We start from the raw sequence: 25,250 nt of genomic DNA, 5'->3' as shown, positions 1-25,250 counted from the left end.
GACAGGGGTGGGGGGGGTGGGGGGAGAGGCAGAGAGAGGGGTGGACAGAGCATCTGAAGCAGGCTCTGTGCTGACAGGAGAGCCCGATATAGGGCTCAAACTCATGAATGGTGAGATCGTGACCAGAGCCAAAGTTGGACACTTAACCGATTGAGCCACCCAGGCATCCCTCAAAGGTACACTTCTAAGTACATTAGAGTATGTGACATACATCCTTGATTATGCAAAAGATAATATGACATGAGACTAGAGATGATTCTAGGTGGCACATGGATTTGGCTTCCATTAAACTGGCTTCAGTTTAATACAATTAAACTGAATATTAAGAAATTCTTCTCAGTATTCTCTTTCTAATTCTATTTGGACTATGTGATTACAGATAAAGTTTCATTACAAAAAGTTTCATTTAGATGCTGTATGTCTTAAACGCCTGTCTATGACTTGGTGAACAATCCCCTTACTTTTTTTTTTTTTAAATAAGGACTAAGTTCAGAAATTCAACAGGCTAGATTGGTAGATTCCAGCTAGAATTTGCTAGCCTTATTTTTCTCATATTATTTTAATGTGTCCCTTTATTTATGGCTAGTGAGTTATATTCAGTTTTTTAAAATAAATTATTTAAACAAATTGAGTCGATATAAAGAAACATGATAAGCGGATAAGAACCAAGGCAGTACAAGGTCATAGCAAAACTGTGAAAGTAATATGGAAATGACTCAAGTTTACTAAACAAGGACACTGCAGTCTAGATAAGAGAATCTGAGGAAGAAGTGTGTAAAATGTGATCAAATGTAGACTTTGTATTACTGTCCAGTGAAGTCACAGAGAGCTCTGTGCCAGGGTTTGAGGTTGAGTATGTTAGAAGAAGGGGAGGGGGAGGTTTGCCAACATTGACAGAGTACTTATTGCAGGCAAAGTGCTGTATATTTTTGAGGATAGAAAGATGAATAAAATTTGGACTTACTCTCAGAATGAGTTTACAGTTTGTCTCTAGAGGAGACAGACACGTAGATGTATATTCTTTTGTACACTATGATAAATAATATAAACAGATTTAAAACCCTAGGCAAAGGAAATAGGAAGAAGTTGATGATAGGAGTGTATGTGTGATAAGAATAGCTACCATTTATAGAGTATCTTCCAAGGGCCAGGAAGTTTACTAAATAACTTTGTCACATTAGCTCATTTATTCCTCGCAATTTGGGAACTGAGATCAGAGAAGCTAAATAGTTGTCCCAAGGTTAATAATAGTGATGATGTTCATGACTGAGTCCTTATTATATGCCCAGCACTGTGCTAAATCCTGTATGTACATTAATTCATTTAAGCCTCCCCACAAGCCTAAGAGGTAAGAATTAGCTCCCTTTTACAGATTAGCAAACCAAGGCTCACAGCAATCAAGAGACTTCAGAGTTAGTGAATGGCACTGTTGCAACTTAAACCCAGGGATGTTTGACTCCAAAACCCATTTCTTCCAGTTCTACTGCTTCCAATAAGCAGCTGAGCTGTGGGACCCTGAGTTGGCCGTGCACGGGGAAGTTTCATGGATGGCTCTTTTGTGAAATGCTAGGTTCAAATCTCAGCTGGGTTTCTCTAGTGAGTTTACCTATGTCACAACTCCTTCTGTTTCATAATATAATCTCCTAAACTCCTAAACCACTAAATGCTAGGACTGCATGAGTGGCTAACACTGCTCCATGATATTATAAGGTGATGTTGGTAAAGACATTTCAAAAGTAGGCAAAAGAACTCGGTGATAGGGAAGGTTCATCCAGTTTGTGAGGACTAGAAACTATTTCCTGTGGGAACTCACACAATCCCGATGCTTGATAAATACAAAGGAATCTTTGGGAGTACTAAATCCAATGTCCTCATTTTAGAAAGAAAAACAAACAAACAAACAAACAAACAAACAGGTTAAGAGCCAAAAGTCCCATAGCAGGCAGAGGAATTAAGAGCCACACATCTTCCACGTCTCGATGCTCAATGTGGTAGACCATTGGTTTTCAAAGTGTGGAAATCACGGTTTTCCAGCGCTAATCTCCAGACCCACAGCCTCAGCAGTATCTGGGAACTTGTTAGAAGTGCCCACCTCAGACCCACAGATTCGGAAAATGTGAGGAAGGAGCTCAGCAATCTATTTTAACAAGCCCTCTGAGTGATTCTGAAGCATGCTCATGTCTGAGGAGGACTGCAAAGTATCTGCTATATATTATACAGCATATGGAGGGAAGAAAAGGCAAGATTGAAGTCACTCCCACATTCCCATAAGCTCTTCTCTCTCTTTGTTCCCAGGTGAAGGGCTGAAGGGGTTCAGGGTAACAACCTCCTGATGTCTACAGCAAACTCTGAGATATTTTTGACAAGGGGATGAGCCTATGGAACAAACACTGGCCTGAAGTGGGTGGCCTGGGTGTGCTCCCAGGTAGCCAGAGACTAGGCACTGTCTGGCTGTCTGTCTATGGAGAACTTACTAAAGGAGAAGGGCTGAAGATGCCAGGGAGGGGCAGAAAGGAATACTCTGCCACACTCTTCCTCACCCAGCCCCCAACACAAACAGTGCAGCCAGGACTCTAGAGGAGGTTCTTCTCCACGCTCTCCCTCCCCGTCTGTGAGCCATGGGTAGTTGCACTGAAAATCCTGCACTGATTTCCTGAAAGGCAGGAGGCCTGCAGAAAGAGGAGGGGGCAGGGGAATTTGCAAAGGTTTTTGGCAGGCACCTGTGTGTCCCTTTGTAAGATTTTTTATCCTGAAGGGATGATTTTTATGCGAGGTGAGGAAATAATAGAAATTGATTTGCACTTTACCAGTGTCTCTGGCGGTTGCATTGAGGATAGACTAGCGGAAGCTAGCAGCTTACATGGGCTGGCAGTTATCACACTAGTCTCAGTGGGAAATGAGGGCCATGTGGGGAGTGGGAGCAGATTTAAGAGAATATGGATGGGGATACGCAAGGGAAGGGAGGGAGGAGATAGTGCCCCTGGGACTTAGTGAATTGTTAATTGTAGTGCCAACATCCTGGGCCCTGAAGTCCTGAAATTAGTAGGCTCTAAAAACCCGAGCCCAGGTGAGTGACCATTTCCTCCTTCCTTCTTCCCCAAAGAGCCTGGGCTTTGGAGCCAGGCAGATGAGGGTTCAAAACTCCCGCTGCACTCTGGGCAAGATTCCACCTCTTTGATTCACAGCTATATGCCAAGCGCCTAAAACAGTGTCTGGAACACGGTAGGAGATCAACAAACGTTTGTTGAATGAATGGCGATACTCCAAGCCTCCTTTCCTCATCTGTGAATATCTGGAACGGTTGTTGCGTAAGGAAACCACTAGCCCTGAACTTGACGCATAGTAGGCACTCAACAAGTTGTATTTTTCCTTCCCCTTGACAGTAAAAACGGGGTCCCCGGGCGAGTGCAAGAGGTGGGTCTGAGTCCTGGCGCCCCCCGCAGGGTGGTGGGGAGCACGTGGGCTGGGAGGGCGGAGTGGGAGCCAAGCGGCGGGAAGGGGAGGGGGCGCCGGCCGACAGCTCGCGCGGAGCCGGTCTCCCCGGCTTACGTAAGGCGCGAGTCCCGCGCGGCCGGCTGGGGCTCGGAGTGGGGGCGGGCGGAGGCGGCGCCGCCCAGCGGGATCCGGGCTGGAAGCCTCTCGGAGCGCCGCGTCCCAGACGAGGTGTGTGTTTGACTGCTTGGGGTGGAGAGGCGTCGGACTTGGGTTCCCCGCGGCGGGGAGCGCATCCGTCCGCCCTCGGCGGAGGTGGGCGCTGGGCGGTCCGCGCGGGCGGCGGGGGCCGTGGCGACTCCCGGGGATTGACAGCCGCTGGGGAGGGGCCGCGGCGCAGACTCAGCGCTGCCCACGTGCGAGGGTAGGGGCAGGGGCTCAGCCCCCAGGCCGACCGGTGCGTGGGGCGACTGGGGGCGCGCTTGGAGTCACCGCCCCTCCCGGCGTCCCCCTCGGTGGAGACTGGCGCGGGGATGCCAGGCCGCCCGGCCCCTTCCTCGAACGCCGCGTGGGAAACGAAAGAGGAAGGGATAGAGGTGGGCCTGGCCGGGCCGCCCTCAGAGCCCCCGAGTCCGACCCCGCCAGGGGCGGGGACTCCGGACTTGTCCTGAATCGCGGCGTGGGGGCGAGGAGGGCGGGGATGGGTAGCGTGGCGCCTTTCTCCGCCTTCGAGCCGGCCCCGGCGCGGGGCTGAAGGGAGGGGTTGTCTCAAAAGTCACTCCTTCCCCCTGCAGGGGCGCCCGGCGAGTCCCCGCGCGAGCGGAGAGTGTCAGAGGCAGAAGCAGAAGCCATAAAGTTCCCCGGGCTTCTCTGAGGCCGCTGTCCGGGTTGTCCGTTTGGCCGCCCCCTCCCTGCCTGGCGAAGGCAATGGCTTCCAAACTCCTGCGCGCGGTCATCCTTGGGCCGCCCGGCTCGGGCAAGGGCACCGTGTGCCAGAGGATCGCTCAGAGCTTTGGTCTCCAGCATCTCTCCAGCGGCCACTTCTTGCGGGAGAACATCAAAGCCAACACGGGTGAGGGGTGCGGGGGCGAGGGGCGGGGGTGAGCCGTAGCGCGATCGGGTTGGGTCGGGTCTCCTCGGTCCCCGGGCGCCCTTCCCCCGCCCGCATGTGGTCGTGCAGGCTCCTACGTGCCTGGGAGCATGCAAACGGTGGCCCGCGGTGGTGCGGCTTAACCGCGCCCCAGGAGGGTGCCGAGGCTCGCCGGGAGGAGGGTGGGAGGTGCATGCTTCTCCTCTCCTCGCCTGGACTCCTCTTGCCTTGGGGAAAAGCCTGTAACCACCCAGCTGAGGGAGAACCAGACAGCTGAAAACCCCGAGCTTCCCTCTCGCCCTGCTTCCTTAAGGATAAGCCCTCCCAGCCCACGCGTCCCCGGGGAACTGGGGCGTCCCCCCGCTCTCGCCGCCCACCTGTGGGAGTCCGGTCCCGCTGCGCTCTGGGGAACCTGTGGCGCCGCGGGGCCCCCAGCCGCGCACTGTTCCTGCCCCTCTGCGTCACCCTGGGCCTCCGGGCAGAGCCCTGGTGGCTTTGAAAGGCCTGTCTGTCCGCTGCCGCCTTCTAAGGTAAACTCTCACCACTAACACCCCTCCTTCGCAAGCCGGGGCCTGGCCGTTAGGAGACTACGTAGTAGGAGACTCAATCTGAGAAATTACATTTTGAATCCAGCTTCCCTGGAAATGGCTTCTTGAGAATGCCTCCCTTGGCTGGCGTCGTGAATTTGGGGATGTAAGTCGCCTGATCGCTTAGTCTTTCAATAGGGCCCTTCACCCTTCTCCTTCCACCCCCACGGCAACCCCAGTTCCTGATGAATTGGCATTGACAGGCAAGAGGTAGCTGTTGCGCCGCTGGTACATAACCTTTCTGGGATGCATATTCTCATAATAAGCAACTCCTTTATGAAAACTTGGTATTTGCAAACGGGAACTTCTCTACCGCCCTCAGCGGTGTCCGGGGTGGTTAATGCCCATCCGTGGGCTAATTACCCAGGGATCTTCATTACAGAAGCACAGATTAGTTTCAAGAGGACTGTGCTGGAAAACAGCGTAAAACCTAGGAATCTAGGAAGTATCTAGGAAGTATCTCAAAGGCAGAGTTTTATTTATCTCTTAAACATTGCAAAAGCAAGCTTTTATTTTGATTTTCAAGAAGACTCGCCCGCTGCCCCTCATCTCTCAGAAGGAAAAGTTGTGTGTACCAGGTTGCACCTTGAATTTTCTCTTGCCTCAGTTGGGTCTGTTTTAATTTTAATACCACTTTTCAATGCATTTTATTCTTTTTGTTTTGGAATGCAGTTTGGGGGAAGAGCAGTGTGAGAGGGAAGGCTGGCTCTCAGCCGGAGGGTTTTGTGATTGGCTCCAGCTTCTCCGTGGTAGGGAGCCAGCGACTTGGTCAGGGGAGGAAACGCTTAAGTGGCATTGGGCCCGTTTCTTAGCATTCTCTCTACCTGACTTGGGGACTCGTTTCCTTCTGGCCTGAAAGACCTCACCCTGTCCATCCCAGACTGGATTAGTGCCCTTTCCATTTTTAAAGAGAATGTGATAGGAAGTGGCTTACTTCAGAACTTTCTTAGAGGTTTTGAAAACTTTCCACTTGCTGTTTTCCCTTATTCTCACTTTTTTTTTTTAAACTTTGTTTGGTTTTTGGATTTTAGTTTCTGTTCTCTTTCACACAGCTTCATTTTCTCCAAGTGTTTCTCCCTACAGTATGACATGACTACAAAATGTTTAGATTTTCTTTTTCTGTTGGGTACCAAGTAGTTTTTTTTATAAACCAATTTAAAAACTGTTTATCAGGGAAAGAGAAGAAAAATGAAGGACAGCAATTTGTTTTCAAAGTGGCTTGTTTCTAGTGGACTTAGAGGGTTTTCTTGGATTATTTTTCTCGCAGAAGTTTCTTAGAATCTCACAGCTCATTGCCTGGTAAACAAAACATTCCACGGTATTTTTCTTTTGCCTGTTTGCTTTTAGCTAATTTCCTGATAGAGAAGCACAACAGCTCCTCTGTATGTATACCTTTATAGTTGGAACATTTGAAGAAGATGAGGAAGCATAACAGAACCCCCGGAAAGAAAACCTTGGTAGGAATTTGAGTTGGAAAGTAGCTCAGGCCATCTGCTCCAACCTTGATTCCGGAATACTCCTGTCCACATGGCTTTCCTGCAACCACTGCCTGCTGAAAAAATGCTCTTCCAGGGAAGGGCTACTCATTGCTTCTGGAAGTCTTCCCTTACCTGCCCTGGCAGAATTCATTTCTTTCCTCTGCGCGTGGCTTTGTTGATTCTGTTGCTGCTGTCACATACAGTTACAATGCATTACAGCAAATGCCTGTCTGATTCATCCTGTATTTACCAAGTACCTGCTATGTGTCAGACAGTGTTCTAGGTACTGGAGGGCTGTAGCAGTATTTAAGATAATCATGTGTCACTTGTCACTTCTAACTTCACCACGTTCCAGTACCCTCTGAAGAGACTTCAATCAAGGTCAGGGATGTGGCAAAGTACTTAATGCATAGAAAGAGTTCAACAGGTCTTTGGGTCACAAATTCTGTCTACTATCCAAGAGTCAGATAGTCTCCAGCAATTGAGTCCATTCTGTTCAGTTTTTTTTTTCTTTTATTTATTTATTTATTTAATTATTATTTTTTTTAATTTTTTTTTTTCAACGTTTATTTATTTTTGGGACAGAGAGAGACAGAGCATGAACGGGGGTGGGGCAGAGAGAGAGGGAGACACAGAATCGGAAGCAGGCTCCAGGCTCTGAGCCATCAGCCCAGAGCCTGACGCGGGGCTCGAACTCACGGACTGTGAGATCGTGACCTGGCTGAAGTCGGACGCTTAACCGACTGCGCCACCCAGGCGCCCCCGTTCAGTTTTGATTTATGGTAAAAGTTTGTGCCTACTATGGATCTGAGATTAGTCAGTCTCATGATAGCTGTCACCCTTTGACTTTGTCTAATTGGCCTGAAGCAGTGTAGGCTGAGACTTAATCAAAGACTTTATTTGAAGACTCACACCCAAGTCTTTGGTTCTCATTTTCTTTCTTTCTTTTTTTTTTTTTTTTTTTAATTAATGTTTGTTTATTTCTGAGACACAGAGACAGAGCATGAGTGGGGGAGGGGCAGAGAGAGAGAGGGAGATGCAGAATCTGAAACAGGCTCCAGGCTCTGAGCTGTCAGCACAGAGCCCGACGCGGGGGCTTGAAATCATAAACCATGAGATCTTGACCTGAGCCGAAGTCGGTTGCTCAACCGACTGAGCCACCCAGTCGCCCCAAGTTTCTCATTTTCTTTAGTGCATGCATTGCATGAGTAAATAGAAGGGAGAATTATAGATTGCCAGGAGGTGGGTCCTACATTCTGTCATAAAGAATACTAGCTTTTCTGTGTTTGTGTGTATATGTGTATGAATGTGGGTGCACACACACTGCTGGTGCTTAGTAGTGGGTCTTATTAAAACTTTATTAGAAGTTTGTTAGAGACATTAGTCTCCATTTGTTGAGTGATAGTGGCTGAAACCTCCCTCTGAAAGGATGTGAGAATCCCGTTTTAAGGGTTGGACAAACAGTGGCATTTAAAAAAATCACCTTTTTCTGTACTGGATCTCCTATCTCAAGTACAGGAAAATTGGCAGATTTCCATTTGGAAGCATCCTGGACTTGATTGGGTGAAAGAATGTTCAAGAACAAACGTGTTTCTGCTCTTTTTTTTTTTTTTTTAATTTTTTTTTTTAACGTTTATTTTTGAGACAGAGAGAGACAGAGCATGAACGGGGGAGGGTCAGAGACAGGGAGACATAGAATCTGAAACAGGCTCCAGGCTCCGAGCTGTCAGCACAGAGCCCGACGCGGGGCTCGAACTCACGGACCGCAAGATCATGACCTGAGCCGAAGTCAGCCGCCCAACTGACTGAGCCACCCAGGCGCCCCATCTGCTCTTAATTAATATTAACTGCAGCTTTTGCTGGGGTTTGCATATGGGACCAGCATTTCAAATTAGACTATGGCCTGAGCCTCTTTTCTGTGAAAAGATGACCTAGTTCAGAGGGCTCTGGATTTTTTTTTTTTTTTTTGCATTTGTTAAGTATAAATGTGTATCTTATGTAAGAGTGAAAACTTCTGAGTCTTGGAGGATAGAGAGGTTGTATCTAGAGACTTGACAGAGTTGAACAAGATATCAAACAAATTTAAATAGTTCTGTAGAATATTAATAGGATTTCTGGAATATGCTATGTTCCATTTTTTTTTTTTTTTTTTCTAGCTTGGTAAGACTTGGGGTATAGCTTGGGTCAAGGGTCTGATGATTTTGGAGGATCTGTCTATTCCACAGGTCCACTCTACAATGCCTGGTTTCTTTGAGGGTTTTTATGGGTGTTGAAAGAACAATTTGTGACTTGAGTAAGGTGTCCCCTGAGGGTACATCTGCTTTGGCTACATGAACAGCTGAATCTAAGCAGTCTTCAGTGTGGTCTTTTTTTTTTTTTTTTGAGTTTATTTATTGATTTTGATAAACAGAGTGAGCTAGTATGGGTGGGGGAGGGGCAGAGAGAGGGAGAGAGAATCCCAAGCAGATTCCGCACTGTCAGCATAGAGCCCAACAGGGGCTCGAACTGGTGAACCATGAGATCATGACCTGAGTCAGACACTCAACCGGCTGAGCTGCCCAGGTGCACCCAGTGTGGTCATTTTTTATTTATTTTTGAGAGAGCACAACCAGGAGAGGGGCAGAGAGAGGGGGACAAAGAATCTGAAGCCAGCTCTGCCCTGACAGCACAGAGCCCGATGTGGGGCTTGAACTCATGAACTGCAAGATCATGACCTGAGCCAAAGTTGGACGCTCAAACAACAGAACCACCCAGGTGTCCCCAGTGTGGTCATTTTTTAAAAGGAGCTTTAGTTGTACCTTGTGGAAAATTTGGAAAATGTGAATTAGATTTTATCTAAAGGGCACTGAAAAGCTATTGAAGAATTTTAAATAAGATAATGACATGAAAGGATTTACTCTAAAAGTTGAACTTTGGGATGCTGTGTGAAGTGACTCCAGTTAAGCTAGAGTGATACCAGGAAGACCAATGTAGATGAGGAGAGTGGACCATGGCTTGGATTGGGGGTAGTTGTGAAGGCAGAGAGAAATGAAGGGCTTTAGGATGCAAATGAAGGCAGAGCTTACGGGGGATGAATGAGCTGGTGGTGAGCGGTGATGGAGAGAAAGCAGCCCAGAGATCAGTCCTAGGATTTTGGCCCTAGCACTTGGGTGAATGTGCCTTAGGGTTGAACTGGAGTGTGCCTAACCACTCTGGTGTGGAACATTTGGGTTACTTGCTGTTTAATAATGCTCTTATGAACGTCCCTGCATGTAAATCATTCAGCAAATATATTTTCCTTGGCATAGGTTACTAGACACAAAATGACTAGGGGTACCTGGGTGGCTCAGTTGGTTAAGCGTCCGACTTCTGCTCAGGTCAGACTTCTGTTCACTTTATGATCTCATGGCTGATGAGGTGGAGCCCCGGGTCTGGCTCTGTGCTGACAGCTCAGAGCCTGGAGCCTGCTTTAGATTCTGTGTGTGTGTGTCTCTCTTTGTCCCTCCCCCATTTGTGCTCTGACTCTTTCTCTCTCTCAAAAATAAATAAAATTTTTAAAAAAATTTAAAAAGAAAAAGAAATAAAATGACTGGATCAGAGTAGTTTTTAAACTGTAGAAGAAAGGAATTTTAAACTTAGCTTACAAGAGTGCCTGGCTGGCTCAGTCAGTAGAGCATGCAACTCTTGATCTCAGGGTTAATGAGTTCAAGCCCCATGTTGTGTGGGGAGCCTACTTAAAAAAAAAAAAAATTAGTTTACAAGCCTCTAGTCAAGGGCTTGGTTGAAAAGTAGATAATAGGTTTTAAATTATTCATGTAGTTTTTGGCTTACTAAATATTTAAGTATAGACATGGGTACACATACATTGATACATATGTATTTGAACTCTCCTTGTTTTTCTGGTTATAAAAATAGTATGTGTAAATTATCAAAGGTTTAAAAAAAACAAGAAAAATAAATAAGACAAACACTTGTAATCCCACTAACTGGAAGGAAAAATACTGTTAATACTTTTAAAAACAGTATATCCTTCCAGACTGAATTTCAAGAATAAACTTTGTATTACTATTTTGAAAATTGCTTGCTTTATTGCACAACATATCATTTATTATTTTTTAGTGCCATTACAATGTGTTCTTTAATATGAGCTTAGTGCCCCTGTACTCTTTTAATATAATTTTTATCCCACTTTTGGTTTTTTGGAAAGGTAATATGTGCAGATGGTAAAATTTTCAAACTACACCAGAAATGGTGTGGAAAGTCTCTCTCCCCTCCTTGACCGGTGGTTCCCCAGTTACTCTCTATAGGGATACATGTTCCCTGGCCCATGGTTCCTCTCTCTACCAGGATACCTACTAGTTACTTTTCTTGAATGTTCACCCAGAGAATTTATGCATACATATATAGCATATATGTAGATGGCAGTAGCCTCTTTTTTAAAAAGTACAAATTTATATTTTGTTTTTCATATCTTTCTTTAGACTTAGCAGTATAGCTTAGACATGGTTTCTATTAGCAGGTATCAATCTATCTTACTCTTTTTGAAAAATGGCCATATACTCTTTTTTTTTAAGTTTATTTACAGAGAGAGAGAGAGAGAGAGAGAGAGAGAGAGAATGGCTGGGACAGGGGCAGAGAGAGAGGGAGAGAGCGAGGATCCCCAGCAGACTCTGCACTGTCAGTACAGAGGCTGATGTGGGGCTTGATCTCACAAACCAGGAGATCATGACCTGAGCAGAAAATCAAGAGTCAGATGCTTAACCAACTGAGCCACCCAGGTGCCCAGACCCATAATTTTATGTTACAGTTGTACCATAGTTTTTCTAACCAGCCATTCTCAGACATTTTGGTCTCACTCTTAAAACTCATTGAGGGGGACCTGGGTAGTTCAGTTGGTTAAGCACCTGACTCTTGATTTTGGCTCAGGTCATGACCTCACAGTTCCTGAGATTGAGCCCCGAGTTTGGCCTGGGGCTGACAGTGTGGACCCTAGCCTGCTTGCTGTGCTTTCTCTCCCTCTTTCTGCCCCTTCCCCCACGCATACTCACTAAAAACAAAAAACAAAACAAAACAAAAAACCTCATTGAGGGGTGCCTGGATGGCTCAGTCCATTGAATGTCTGACTCTTGATTTGGCTCAGGTCATGATCCCAGGGTCATGGGATCAAGCCTTGCCTTAGGCTCTGTGCTCAGTGGAGGATTAAGATTCTCTCTCTTTCTCTCTCTGCCCCTCCCCCACTCTTTCTAAACAAAACAAAACTCACTGAGCACTCCATAGAGCTTTTTTTTTTTTTTTTTAATTTATTTATTTGTTTTCAGAGAGCACCCTTGAGCAGAGGGAGAGGAGAGAGAGAATCCCAAGCAGGCTCCACGCTGTTGGCACCCAGCCTAACACTGGGCTCAATCTCAGGTTTCATGAACTGTGAGATCAGGACCTGAGCCGAAATCAAGAATTGGATCCTTATCTGACTGAGCCAGCCACCCAGGCGTCTCAATAGAGCCTTTTAGATGGATTATACTTCTAGCTACTAACTGTATTAGAAGTTAAAACTGGGAAATTTAAAAAAATGTTTGTGAATTCATTAAATATGACGATAAATCCATTACATATTAACATTTCTATGAAAAATAACTATTTTCCAAAACAAAATCTGAGAAGAATAGTGTTGTTTTAATCTATTTGCAAATCTCTTCAATGTCTTGCTTTGTAAAAGAAAGCTGGATTCTTCTATCTGGTTCTTCGTTCAGTTTGTGTGCTGTGTTGTTTTGGTTAAAGTACAGAAAGAATACTTGGCTTCACATAGATGTGTAGTTAGAGAAAGGGGGAATTCACAGACCCCAGAAAGGATGTTAATGGACTCTTGGGGTCCTTGGACCTCACTTGGAGAACTGCTGATTTAACTAATCTTCTGTTGATGGAATTTAGGTTACTTACTGTCCTTTGGTATACAAAGCATGCTTGACTAGGACTTGAATGTCCTAGTAACCATGTCTTTCAGCAAATATGTAAGTGCCAAGCAGTGTTGACTTGTGGGATACAAAGAAGGGAGACAAAGTCTATTTCCTGAAGGAGGTTGAGGCAGGTAAACAAGGATAACGTAATAGAGGCTGGAAGATGTACATGTGTAGGTCCTGTGGGATATGGGGTAGTATGGCCAACCTAGCATTGAGAAGGTGGTGAGATTACAGAAGGGTTTCTAGAGATGATTCCCGAGCTAAGTTTTGACGGATGAGTCCAGCTGCCAGGTGAGGAGATGGGATGGTTGTTGCCACCATATAACTGGAACTCCTTTCAGAGCTCGTATATGGGTCCACAAGAGATCGTTGCTCTTGTGGCTTGATCACACCTGTGTGTTACCATTTTGGCCTTTATTCATCTCTTATTATGCTATTAAAGGAAAAGGTTGCTGTACCTGCTACATATCACTTTTTCCAGTTTTCATTACTTGGTGCTTATCTTTAAGATACACACAAATATATTAGCATCATAATTTATGAAGCTTTTACACTTCTGCTCCAAACTTCCTAGAACTCAAGTGATGGCACCTGATCATGAAACTCATAAGTTGGGTACCAGACTATTAGCTACAAATCTACCCATTATAGAGGACATATTGAATTGCCTATTTCCTTTAAAATCTACCAAGTAAATTGTTAAATGGTATTAGGCTACTCTGCTCTTAAGCAATCTGTGTAATGCATGTTGTAAGAAGATTTAAGGACTAGGAAATTGTTTTTCTTGTAAACTTTTAGACAGTATTCTTTTACACAGTGGGTCAGATAGCTCAGCTCTTTTAGCAAACTAGATTGTTTTTTTTTTTTTTAATTTTTTTTCAACGTTTATTTATTTTTGGGACAGAGAGAGACAGAGCATGAACAGGGGAGGGGCAGAGAGAGAGGGAGACACAGAATCGGAAACAGGCTCCAGGCTCTGAGCCATCAGCCCAGAGCCTGATGCGGGGCTCGAACTCCCGGACCGCGAGATCGTGACCTGGCTGAAGTCAGACGCTTAACCGACTGCGCCACCCAGGAGCCCCTAGATTGTTTTTTAAAGCATGATCAGGTAGTAGAGGCTTTGAATTACTCTGTGCCCCTCCCCCCCCCCACCTTAATGTTTAGTTCTCAAGTTCACCTTTAAGACATGGTCCAAAAGGTCTCATTGGTACAGTTTCATGAAGTACAATTAGATGGCTGATGTTATATTTTAACAGTCCCATGTCCAAGTTCCAAGAGTTCTTGGTACTAGTTAAATGACAGACCTGGCAGCAAGCATCCCTTATTTAGCCAGAGAGGCTGATGATATTGAAATAATGCACAGTCACTCCTGTTCATCAAATTCCCAACAAGCTAGAAATCAATTGTTTTCTGTTCTTCAGCACTTTGTTATTGACCTACGACCTGTGACTTTGGCACTTTATAATTCCTGCCACTTGGTCATCATAACTAACATTTGCACTGGTCGAGCATGTGCTAGGCCCTGCACTGGCTAATGGATGTGTCTTATTCTCTAGTCTACACACAAATCTACAGAGCAGTTGTTACTACATCCTTTTGCAAATGAAGAAATGGGCTCAGAGAGGTCGGATTACTTGCTTTAGGTCAAATAGCTAGTAAGGTAGAGAAGCTAGTAGTCAAACTTGGGACTCCATAGGTAGGGTTAAACTTCCCATTATGTCATGCTGCCATCCAGGTACTCCAGTCCATAGTGAAATATCCACTTCATGTCTTATAAACAGGACACGGAACAATGGATGGCCAGGGCATCATTGCAGCTCAGCTCTCCACAAGTACACTGAGGTCAGCAGGTTCCAGGGTAGTCTAGAGGTATGTGTTTTGTTGTTCTGTTCCTGAAACATTTAAAACAAAAATCTAAGGAAACGCTGACTTCCTCCTCCCTCCCCAAAAAAAGAACCCCAAAAGGTCTAAAATAGAAACTTTATGCAATTGTGAGGAGGTAGAAATTACCGTTCATTGTAATGGTAAGACTTCTGGAATAATACCTGAGCCTGCGGTTTCATTAGTCATTTGGCAGATGTTTCTATGCCTACATTAGGTATGAGGAGGCATGCAGAAGAACCCTTGTGGCACTCACCATTTCGGGTTCAAGTTCTAGGTTTCGCATTATGTTCCCATGAGTCATGGTGGGATGTGTGTGGGTGAAGTGTTGTGAGGTCATGGACAAGGTGGGAAGGGCATTGTTCAGGTGCATCTTTCTCCTGGAATGCCTTTCACACTTAATCTCTCAAAGTCTATTTTCAGTCTCATCGCTTCTGTGAAGTTTTCCACAGCTGTTGCAGCTACATACCATTTTTTCTCTGAAATTCCTCTTATACCCATCTGTATCTATAATATGGCATTCATTATCATCTCCCTGTAAGGTGATCTGCTTGTAATATCAGTTATATAGTCTCTAACCATCTCAATAGTAAATTCACTAGTGTCAGTTTAGTTCAACAAACGTTTTGATTGCTTGTTATGGCAGGAGGGGAGATGGGCTATAAACAAGGGAAAAATAGTCAAGGTAACCTTGTATACCTTATGCTTTAAGCCTTGTATGCTATATAAGTATTCCCCCCAAAATATGATAGTGCAGTGATGGACAGTGCCTGGGAAGGCCACTTTAGACTGTGGGTTGGAGAAGGCCTCTCTGAGATGATGTTTAAGCTGAGCCCTGAGTGAGGGTAGGGGCCAGGTGTGTGAAGATTTGGGGGCAGAGGAAGGGCATGTGGAGAGACCCTAGAGTAGGAGTGAGTTCTTCCTGGAGGAGAGGAGGCAAGTGTTTCTGGAGCACTGTGAGTAAGAAGGAGATGGTAGAAGGGGAGGCTGCAAAGGTTGGCATAGGGCTTTGAGGCATGGTCAGGAGTTTGGGCTTCCATGAAACTGTATGAAGAGTGACTGGGGTTTTGTTGTTATTGTCATTATTTTTTATGTATAACACCTTTACTGAGATATCTACAATAGCACTTATCCTTATATAGCGTATAAAACCAGTGGGTCCAGTGGTTTTTAGTATATTTATAGCATCATGCAACCATCACATTACTACTGCCTAATCTGAGAACATTTTCATTACCCCAGAAAGAAACTCCACTCATAAGTAGTCATTCCCCATTTCCCCTCCTTCCAGCCCCTGGCAATCACTAATCTACTTTCTGTTGGTATGGATTTGCCTACTCTGAATATGTCGGGTAAATGGACTCATACAAGATACTACTTTTTGTCTCTGGTTTCTTTCACTAAGCATGTTTTCAAATCAAAGTTCAACTATGTTGTAGTTATGTATCACTACTTCAATCCTTTTTATTGCCAGGTAATATTTATTGTATGGATATACCACATCTTGTTTATTCATTCATTAGTTGATGGATACTTGGGTTGTTTCCTGCTATTAACATTAATATACAGATTTTTATGTGAATATATGTTGTCATCTCTCTTGTCATGTATATACCTAGGAGTGGAGTTGCTGAATCATATGGTAACACTATGTTTAACATCTTGGGGTGCCTGGCTGGCTCAGGCAGCTAAGCAGTCAACCTTGGCTCAGGTCATGAGCTTGCAGTTTACGAGTTCGAGCCCCACATCGGGCTCTGTGCTGACAGCTCAGAGGCTGGAACCTGCTTTGGATTCTGTGTGTCCCTCTCTCTCTTCCCCTCTCCTTGCGTGCACGCACTCTCTCTTTCTCTCTCTCTCAAAAAAAAAAAAACATTAAAAAAGTTTTTCAAAAATCTTGAGGAACTGTCACCTGTTTTCCAAAGCAGCTCAACCATTTTATGTTCCCACCAACAATGAATGAAGGTGGCAGTGTCTTCATATTCTTGTCATACTTGTTATTGTATGTCTTTTTTGATTTTAACACCCTAATGAGCATAAGGTGGTATCTCATTGTGATTTTGATTTACATTTCCCTAAGAACTAATGATAATTGAACATCTTTTCATGTGCTGTTGACCATTTGTACATCTTCTTTGGTGAATGTCTATCCTGTCCATTTTTTAGATGGCCTCATATGTTCCTTCTGTGTTGAGTTCTTTATATATTCTGGATACAAGTCCCTTTTTATTTTTTTAATTTATTAAAAAAATTTTTTTTACATTTATTTATTATTTTGAGTATTATTCTGTCAGCACAGAGCCTGGCACGGGGCTCGAACCCACAAACTGAGATCATGACCTGAGCCAAAGTCGGACACAACCAACTGAGCCATCCTGGCACCCCATGAGTCCCTTTTTATATATATGACTTGCATATATTTTCTTCCATTCTGTGGGTTGCCTTCTTACCTTTCTTGATGTTGTCCTTAGAAGCACAAAGTTTTAAAATTTGATGAAGTCCAGTTTATCTGTTTTTTTTCTTTTGTAGCTTGAGGTTTTTGGTGTCATTGCCTAATCCAAGGTAAAGCCCTTGTTTTTAAATATGGTACTGACAATCTGATTCATATTCTATTCTGCTTGAAGAAATATACTATTTTTGTTTGTTTTATTTTATTTTAATTTTTAGTTTTTTTGAGAGAGAGCAAGAGAGAGTGCATGCAAGAGGTGTAGAGGGGTAGGGAGAGAGTGATTGAGTATATTAAGCAGGCTCCACACTCAGTGCACAGCCTAGGCGGGGCTCCATCCCACAAACTTGGGATTATGACCTGAGCCTGGGATTATGACCTGAGCCTGGAATCATGACCTGAGTCGAAACCAAGAGTCGGAAGCTCAACTGAGCCACCCGGGCACCCCCATTCACATTTTAAATAGATCACTCTGGCTATTTGTAAACTAGATTGGAAGGTTCTAGAATGAAAGTAGGGAGAACAGTTAAGATGTTAAAATGTCAACAAATGGGTAGACTTCAAATATCAGTAACTACTTGTTAAATTCGGCATATTCCAGTAGCACCCTGTTAATAGGAATCAAAAATGGTCTCTACCTTTAAGGAGATGACAAGGTAAAACATACACCCAATTAATTGTTTATTAAGGCAGAAAAAATGAATGAGGGGCACCTGGGGTGGGCTCAGTTGGTTAAGTGTCTGACTTCAGCTCAGGTCATGATCTCACAGTTTGTGAGTTTGAGCCCCACATCGGGTTCTCTGCTGTCAGCACAGACCTCTGTCCCCCTCTCTTTCTGCCCCTCCTCTGTTTGCACTCTTTCTCTCAAAAAATAAACATAAACATTTAAAAAAAAACCCATAAAAGAATGACAAATTTTTATAAGAACACTGAAGGGGGGTGCCTGTGTGGCTCAGTTGTTTAAGTGTCCGACTCTGGATTTCGGCTCTGGCCATGATGTCCTGGTTTGTGAGATCGAGCCACCTCAGGTTGGGCTCTGTGTAAAGAACACTAAAGTCATTTGTATAAACTTATAGAGTTCTTTTTGTATTTCCAGTGTCTGACATACTGTCAGACAGTGCTTAGTAGTTGTTTGATCTATTTCTGGATGAAAAAGTCCATGAAAGCTGTGGGAGAGATGGTGTTAGAACTGAGCCTTGTAGGATGGGTAAGGTACTGGCAGGTAGAAAAATGGGAGCAGGGTGTTTTTAATGGAGGGATCATATATGAGAGGAGGTGATTACAATTAAGGATATTTTGATTGAAACCTAGAGGTGGAAAAATTACAGGTATGAAAGTTAGAATTGTCCTTTGGGGCTTTCATGTAATTCCACATTGAGTTTATAAATAGGAAGGTGGTTCGGAATCAATTCCTTCCTCAAATTCCTTTAGGGGTATGATGGCTGTTTTTCATAGCAAAGTAGGAGTGGATTGTAGGGGAGAGAAAGTGGAGCACAGCTAAGGTGGTGTCACAAACAGTTTAGATCAGGTATAAGGTAAAAGTAATGAAAACGGGAATTTAGGAGAAGCTGCAATACCTAATATGACTCTGTGCATGGGAATGGCAGCGCCAAATGCAACTCTTTAAAGGGATGAGTTTCAGTGATTGTGGGGGAAAGTGGACCTAGTTAAAAGGAAGATAGTCCAGGGTTGATGGTAAGTTTAACATACCTGCAGGAAGTTCCAGGTGCAAGTGTCTAGTGGATTTTGGCATAGCGAATGATAGGCACCGGCAGTTGGCTCTGTGGCTTAGAGGAAATAAGGTTGGGCTTTGGAGTCATACCTCTGTCATACCTCTGTCTAAACTTCTTATGGGCTTAGTTAACTTTGGGGAGAGTTAATTAACTTGATTTCCTCAGTTGTAAGAACCCCACCTCACAGGGCTGCTTGGGAGGGTCAGATGGGGTCATCTGCGTAAAATGCCTGACAAGTAGGAGGGTTCTCTCTGTGGTTTCTTCCCTCTTCCCTGGAGTAGTAATACTTTGATTTCATTTAAAATCTTCTGCGGTAAATGTGGTGCTTTGAATGGAATCACTGGCATAATCTAGTGGGATTTAGGCAATATATAGGTGTGTGTGTGTGTGTGTGTGTGTGTGTGTGCGCGCGCGCGCACCACTCAGCTGCTCAGCAGAGGCTACAAGCATTCATTGTTTTTAAACTATTAATTGTGCTGACCTAATTTTTAAAACTGTCTTGTTTCCATTCTTGTCCAAACAAAAGTACTTCCATTAAATTTCTTTGTGTGCCTCTTTTGGAAGACTCCTTTGGGAAGACCCAAAATTGCTTTTTAGAAATTTTGTCATCATTAAGATGGACATTTTTCTAACATTACCTGTGTGTCCGATTGGATAGATTTTCTCAAGGTCTTTTAATGTATTGGGCTGCTGATGTATCTGATTTGACTTTGGCTTTGCTTTGTTTTCCTAAATTCTGACTTAACTGCTTCTGTATTTTTTCCTTCTGCATGACCTCTGTAGATCTTGGTAAGAATAGCTAATGTCGTTTGCAGGAGAACTATAAAATATTGATTGCATATATGAGTTCAGCTTCCTAATTTTCTTAAATGGTAACTATAAATACTGTCTCAGGACACAGTTTATTTTTTCTATAAGGGAGATTGATTTTTAACTTGTATTACTTCAGTGGTTTAGTTTTAAAAAAATCAAGAATCTAGTTTGGAATACAAAGAAAGAGCAAGACCTCCTTCCCATTGAGCTCATAGTTTTGTTTTAGTTTTCCAGGGTTTTTGGTAACTAAACACTATGCACAACAATGAATGTGTTAAGTTTAATTATTTGTTCCTTTTCTTAATGCCTTAGAATTGGAAGGAATTTGAGTTCTTCTGTCCAAGTGACCATTCTGTGCTGGGTCCCTTCTCTAGGAGCTGACAGCCAACTCCCCCACTGGAGAAGGGCTTTTTCATTGTTGGATGGGCCTAATTGTTGGAAGACTTTTTTCTTTATACTGAGATGAAAGCCAGTCCTTGAAACCATCATCCATAAGCTGTCATCCACTTGTCCAACTTGAGTCTTTTGGTGTCACACAAATTAAATCCACTAACTCTGCAGATAATTGAAAATAGTTGCTAGGCACCACTTCCCGGACCTAAGTTGTCCTCCCCCGAAGCCTCCCATCCAGAAGAATAGCTCTGGTTACTTCAACCATTCTTTCCAAGATAACTTTTCTAAATTCTTTTCAGCCTGATTTCATTATGACCCTTTTAAACTCTGATGGCTACCTTCAACAAACAACTGACTAAAATGGTGGGATCATTGTAGCTGTAGTGGCTTTACTTCTAAATCTACTCTCTTTCTAAGTTTTTTTTTGTTTGTTTGTTTTAAGTTTATTTATTTTTGAGAGAGAGAGAGAGAGAGAGAGAGAGGAAGAGCAGGGGCGGGGCAGAAGATCCGAAGGGAGCTCTGTGCAGATAGCAGAGAGCCTGATGAGGGGCTTGAACGCACGAACTGTGAGATCATGACCTGAACCAAAGTCCGACACTCAACCAACTGAGCCACCAGGCACCCCTCTACTCTCTTTCAAATGAACACGTTATTTGGAAGTATTTCTGAACATTGTCCTGCAGTGCACACTGTGGCTCAGTTAGCTTTGAAAAGCCGACAGTATTTGAGGGTATCTCAGAACCTAAGCACAGACACCTGCTACTCTAGGCTACTCAGATCTGTAGCCCTGTCCTTTGAGTGAGGGGTCAGATACTCTGTCTCTCCCTTGGTTCATTCTGAGCATTGAGATGGCTTAAAGTATTAGGGACAAGTTAGAAAAATTTGGGAGTTTGGTGGAATTACCACTTAGCCTAAATATTGCAGGACACTGATCAGTGATGAATAGATCATGACTAAATTTGCCCAGGTTGTCATTAATTATAGTTTATTTGGATAGTTTCTACATACTGTTATATCCTAAAATCTAGGACTGTATGATTTTATGCTGAATGCCTTTGTGATACAAAACTCTTAAGAGGTGGTATGTTTGTCTTTAAGAATTTGGGCTCAGGGCACCTGGGTGGCTCAGTCCGTTAAGCATCCAACTTCAGCTCAGGTCATGATCACATGGCTCATGAGTTTGAGCCCCGCATCGGGCTGCTTCGGATTCTGTGTCTCCCTCTCTCTCTGCCCCCCCCCCCCCATGGTCTGTCTCTCTCCCCTTCAAAAATAAACAAACATTTAAAAAAATTAAAAAAAAAAAAGAAAAAGAAAAAGTGTGGGCTCCGAACTACATAGCTGGGTTTGGAATCTGACTTGGCGACCCTTACTCTACAATCTTGGGCAAAGTAGCTAACTTTTTTGTGTTTATTCATTTATAAATGAGAGTAATGGTGAGACTACCTCACTAGATTTCCTCGTGAGTATTAAGTTAATGTGTGTTGGCAGGGCTGAGGCTGTGGTAGGGTGAGGTGAGTAAAGCACTGTCCTGGAGTGAAAAATTTAAGGGGTGCCCATTAAACTCAATAAATCAGTGGTAGTGCAATAGAATGAACAAAATACAAGAATTTAAAATAAAAACCAGACCTGACAGATTGAGAAAGAATTGTTATGGATGGGAATGAGTTGTTTAAATGCAGGGTTGGATTGATTTTCATCATAGATTTTTTTGCACTAATTTTGGTATTTTGAAATATTGCATTAAAATATTATCTTAATGACTAGAGTTTGGTTTTTTTGTTGCCCTCTTCAATTTTTTTTTGCCCAAGGTGAGTGCCTCACCCAGCTGATCCTAGTTGTAGGCCAGTGTGTTGGTGTTCGTTGTTAGTTGATTGCAGTGTTAGTTTTGTTAAGGAAATACATTTAAGATCCTTGCGGAAGGATTTTTCCCCCCCAGCTTATATGTTTCTGTTAGGTTGTCTCAGAACACCAGTCAAAATCTATCTTGTCAAGGTTAGTTTTAGATTTGAATGTCATGTTACAAACACTGCTGGAGCTCAAACCCTGGAGAATAAAAGATGCATGCACTTAGCTTATGTCTAGAGGAATCTAGCCAAACCAAACAGCACTGAAACATTGCATTTCCTTAATGGCCAGGATTGTGAAAGACAGCCACAGATGGTTGGCTGAGCCATAGCTGGAACTACTGTTAGTCGGCGTGAGATGTTCTAAGTGGCAGAAGCCAGGAGCCCAATGCGGGTGGGAAGTGGTGTTTCTAGAAGTGAAATTAAGATGATAGAATCTTTCCGTAATTCTGGTTCTGATCCAGTTTGCCTTTAGTTATATAGACCTGATTATAAACATGTTTTGGAAAACTGTTTCATCGTTACTGGCCAGTGAAAGGCAAAAAAAGTTGTAGGGTTGATTTTTAAAGTGTGTTGTTCTTAACAGTTGAAGTGTTACACAAGGCAAGGCAGCTGTCTGTTAGGACATCATCCCTCTTAAAGTGCCTACTTGCTTGCTTTTTTTCTTTCTTTTTTCCTTCCTTCCATCTTTTTTCTTTTTGATACAGATTCATCCAGTGTTACTTTCTACACAAAGGAGAAGTAGTTGCTCTTAAAAGGTCGTATAAACTGGGTGTTGATATTTTGTGTAAAATATGTGGAGTTAAGTAAACGAATAATCACGATAGCAGTTATTGTTTGCTTTGATTAGGTTTAAATTTACCTGAAGACTTTATCATTTTGTTCTGAGATTGCGAAGAGATAGAATCCAATTATATACTTGAGAAGTGCAGTGATTTGAAAACATCACCTTATTTTGCTGGTTGCTGCCAGACATTGCTGCCTTGCTGTGGCGAGGTGGCTCTGTTGTTTTGAGTTTGGTCATTTTTAGAGACTCCAGATACCTTCTGGCTTTAGAGTTAAAAAAAAAAAATTGGAAAAAAATTTTTTTAAATTTTATTTTTATTTTAGACAGAGAGAAAGGAGTGTGAGTCGGGCAAAGGGGCAGGGGGAGAGAGAGTGAGAATCCCAAGGAAGCTCCAGACTCAGCACGGAGCCCGACACAGGGCTCCATCTCATGACCCTGGGATCATGACATGAGCCAAAATCAAGAGTTGGACGCTCAACCGACTGAGCCAGCCAGGCGCCCCAAGAGGTGAAAAATTCTTGTCTCAAAAAAGTGTATGTCACCTCTATACCAATTTTTGGAGAACAGCTGTGGCAGTTGCTTTGTTTTCCTCCTTTAATATGGCAGGTGGAGAAAACATGGAAATTTCAAAGTGAGTTCCAAAATTAGAAAGTCTGGTGGAGCATTCACTTTCATGTATACGGTGTTTGGAACAGCAGTGTATGGCAGAAGAAGATGTAGAGACTTGAGACTTAGGGGTTGAAATTGAGCAGCCAGTACATTGCTGGCAACATACGAGGCAAACATCTTCAGATATCTAGGAACTCATATTTGGAATAGAGGCAGCTATGGGAGTCAGTCGTCTTACCTGGAAAGTGATCCTTGGTTTAATGGGCAGAGTTTAATATTTCCTATTGGGCAATTTACTGATGCAGGCTGGCTGGGCCTGAGGGTCCTTGGCTTCGTGCAGGATAGAAATCAAATGAGAAGAAGTGAGAGCAGAGTTTATTGATGATATAGAGAGAGCAGATACAGATAGAGCATGTGGGAGCCTCCGAAAGGAAAGGAGAGAGACTGTTGTCTCGCTTGAGGTTTGGGTCTTTATTGAGGACGGTGGTTTGGTGGATGTGCCCTCTCAGGCACCGAGCTAGGTGTCCTGCATGAGTCTTTTATGCCCTGGAGCCCCAGGTCTTGGGGTCAGGATGTTTGCAGTCAGTGGTCTTGGAAAACCTTCATGACATCCCTGTCTGCCCAGTCACTCCTTAGATGTTACCTATTGTGCTAGAAGACTCCAAAGAAATCATTAAGTCCTTTAGGGAGAACATACATTATCAGTACCATAAGCCATGTGTAGGGTGGGGTACAGGTCCTAGCAAGAACAGAAGCAGGAAAATGAGCCCCCCAAATCCCAGGTTTTTGTTTTTGTTTGTCTTTTCACAAGATCCCTTCAGTTTCTGTGTCTCATTACCAGCTCATATTTAGATTGGTTAGACTTAAATTAGGTGAAGACTTCTAGAGTCCTAAGATGAAAATGCAATGTTTTTTTCTCTTCGTCTTCACTTTCTTTTCTGCTTCTAGGCCAGCTTGCACTGAGTTTTAAAGAGACTTGTGAACCACAAATCCTGGTGGTTGGTGTTGAGTCATGATGTGTGGCGTGGGAGTGACCGCAGTGCATGGGACAGGCGTTCTCTCCCTGTGAGGGTGATTAGTAACACTGGGTAATAGTCTGTGGTCATGCACTGGTCCTCCATCATTTTCTATTGAATCAGAAAGACCTGGACTCTCACCACCTGCTTTGTGGGCACACAGCTCTTTACTCCACCGCTTATGGTACTGGCCACTGTCCCTAATTACCTCCTTCTCAGATTTCATGCTTCTCTAGGATTCTTCACTTCTGCTTTTCAGTCTTGTAAGGGCCTCCCTTTTCAGCATTCTTTTCATCCCGTATTGGACACTACCCAGATTTTCCTCTCCCAAAGGAGAGGTGGTCCTATTGAAGTTTTGGCATGATGATTAGAGTCTGCCACAAGCAGCATCTTGATGTGGCATGTTAGACACCACTGTGCCCAAACCTGTCAGCCATTCTTCACACGCTTCATTAGCTCCACCTGCCCATACCCTAGTTTAGAGTTAATTTGTTACCTTCTTGTTCTTTTCCTTTCTGGAGAATTTGCTCTTTTTCTGTCTGCCCAGCTTTCAGTCCTCTAATACCTGTTACTTGCTTATCTAGAATAGTTTACCTCTTTACCATCTACTCCCAAAATAAATCACAGTCCCACCTTTGTTGAGCTAAAAAGTCGTTAAATTGCTTTCCCTGAACAAAGGACCTGGAACAAAGCATAGACAGATGCTTTAAAACTTCAGTGTGTGTGTGTGTGTGTGTGTGTGTGTGTGTGTGTGTGTGTGTGTAATCTGATTTAATTTTTACATAAAGTTCCTTATTTCCCCTCTAGTAGCTCTAAGAAAGAGAGTAGTGTTATTTGGGGACAGACCCCAAAGAGTCAGGGTTTAGTATTTTTTCTTGCTACATTTTATTTTGCTTTTCTTTCCTCCTTTTTTTTTTTTTTTAAATTTATTTATTTATTTTTGAAAGAGAGAGAGAGCAAGGGAGGGGCAGGGAGACAGAGAGACAGCATCTTAAGCAGGCCCAATGGGGGGCTCCATCTCTCCACCCTGAGATCATGACCTCAGCCAATGCTTAAGTGACTGAGCCACCCAGGCACTCCGTTTTTTCCTTTTTTAAAAACCCCATCTTTATTTATTTGCTCATTCAACTTAAAAACTATTGAAGGAATCCTTTGCTCCCTGAGGCTCAGTTTAAGTCACTCAGCTGAACAAGACCTGCCCTTGCGGTGTT

General features: G+C 43.6%; 1 protein-coding gene across 6 annotated transcripts in view; it reads left to right on the top strand.

The window, feature by feature from the left end:
* The first annotated feature begins 3,561 nt into the window (after positions 1-3,561).
* AK4 (adenylate kinase 4) overlaps positions 3,562-25,250 on the top strand; it is a 76,538-nt gene continuing 54,849 nt past the window's right edge. For 2 of the 6 annotated variants that reach the window (XR_007155030.1, XM_047872642.1), the window contains exon 1: positions 4,148-4,504. Coding sequence is in view for 4 of the 6 variants with exons in the window: in XM_047872642.1 (XP_047728598.1) it covers positions 4,360-4,504 (145 nt within the window). In the remaining 2 variants the exon portion in view is untranslated. Of the gene's footprint in view, positions 3,664-3,691; positions 3,748-4,146; positions 4,505-4,652; positions 5,053-25,250 lie in introns of those variants that run through there. The other 4 variants (XM_047872640.1, XM_047872641.1, XM_047872643.1 and 1 more) reach the window with 4 other exon arrangements.

Source organism: Prionailurus viverrinus, chromosome C1 (assembly GCF_022837055.1).
Source record: "Prionailurus viverrinus isolate Anna chromosome C1, UM_Priviv_1.0, whole genome shotgun sequence".
NCBI lineage: Eukaryota > Metazoa > Chordata > Mammalia > Carnivora > Felidae > Prionailurus > Prionailurus viverrinus.
This window is presented reverse-complemented; position numbering and strand designations above follow the sequence as displayed.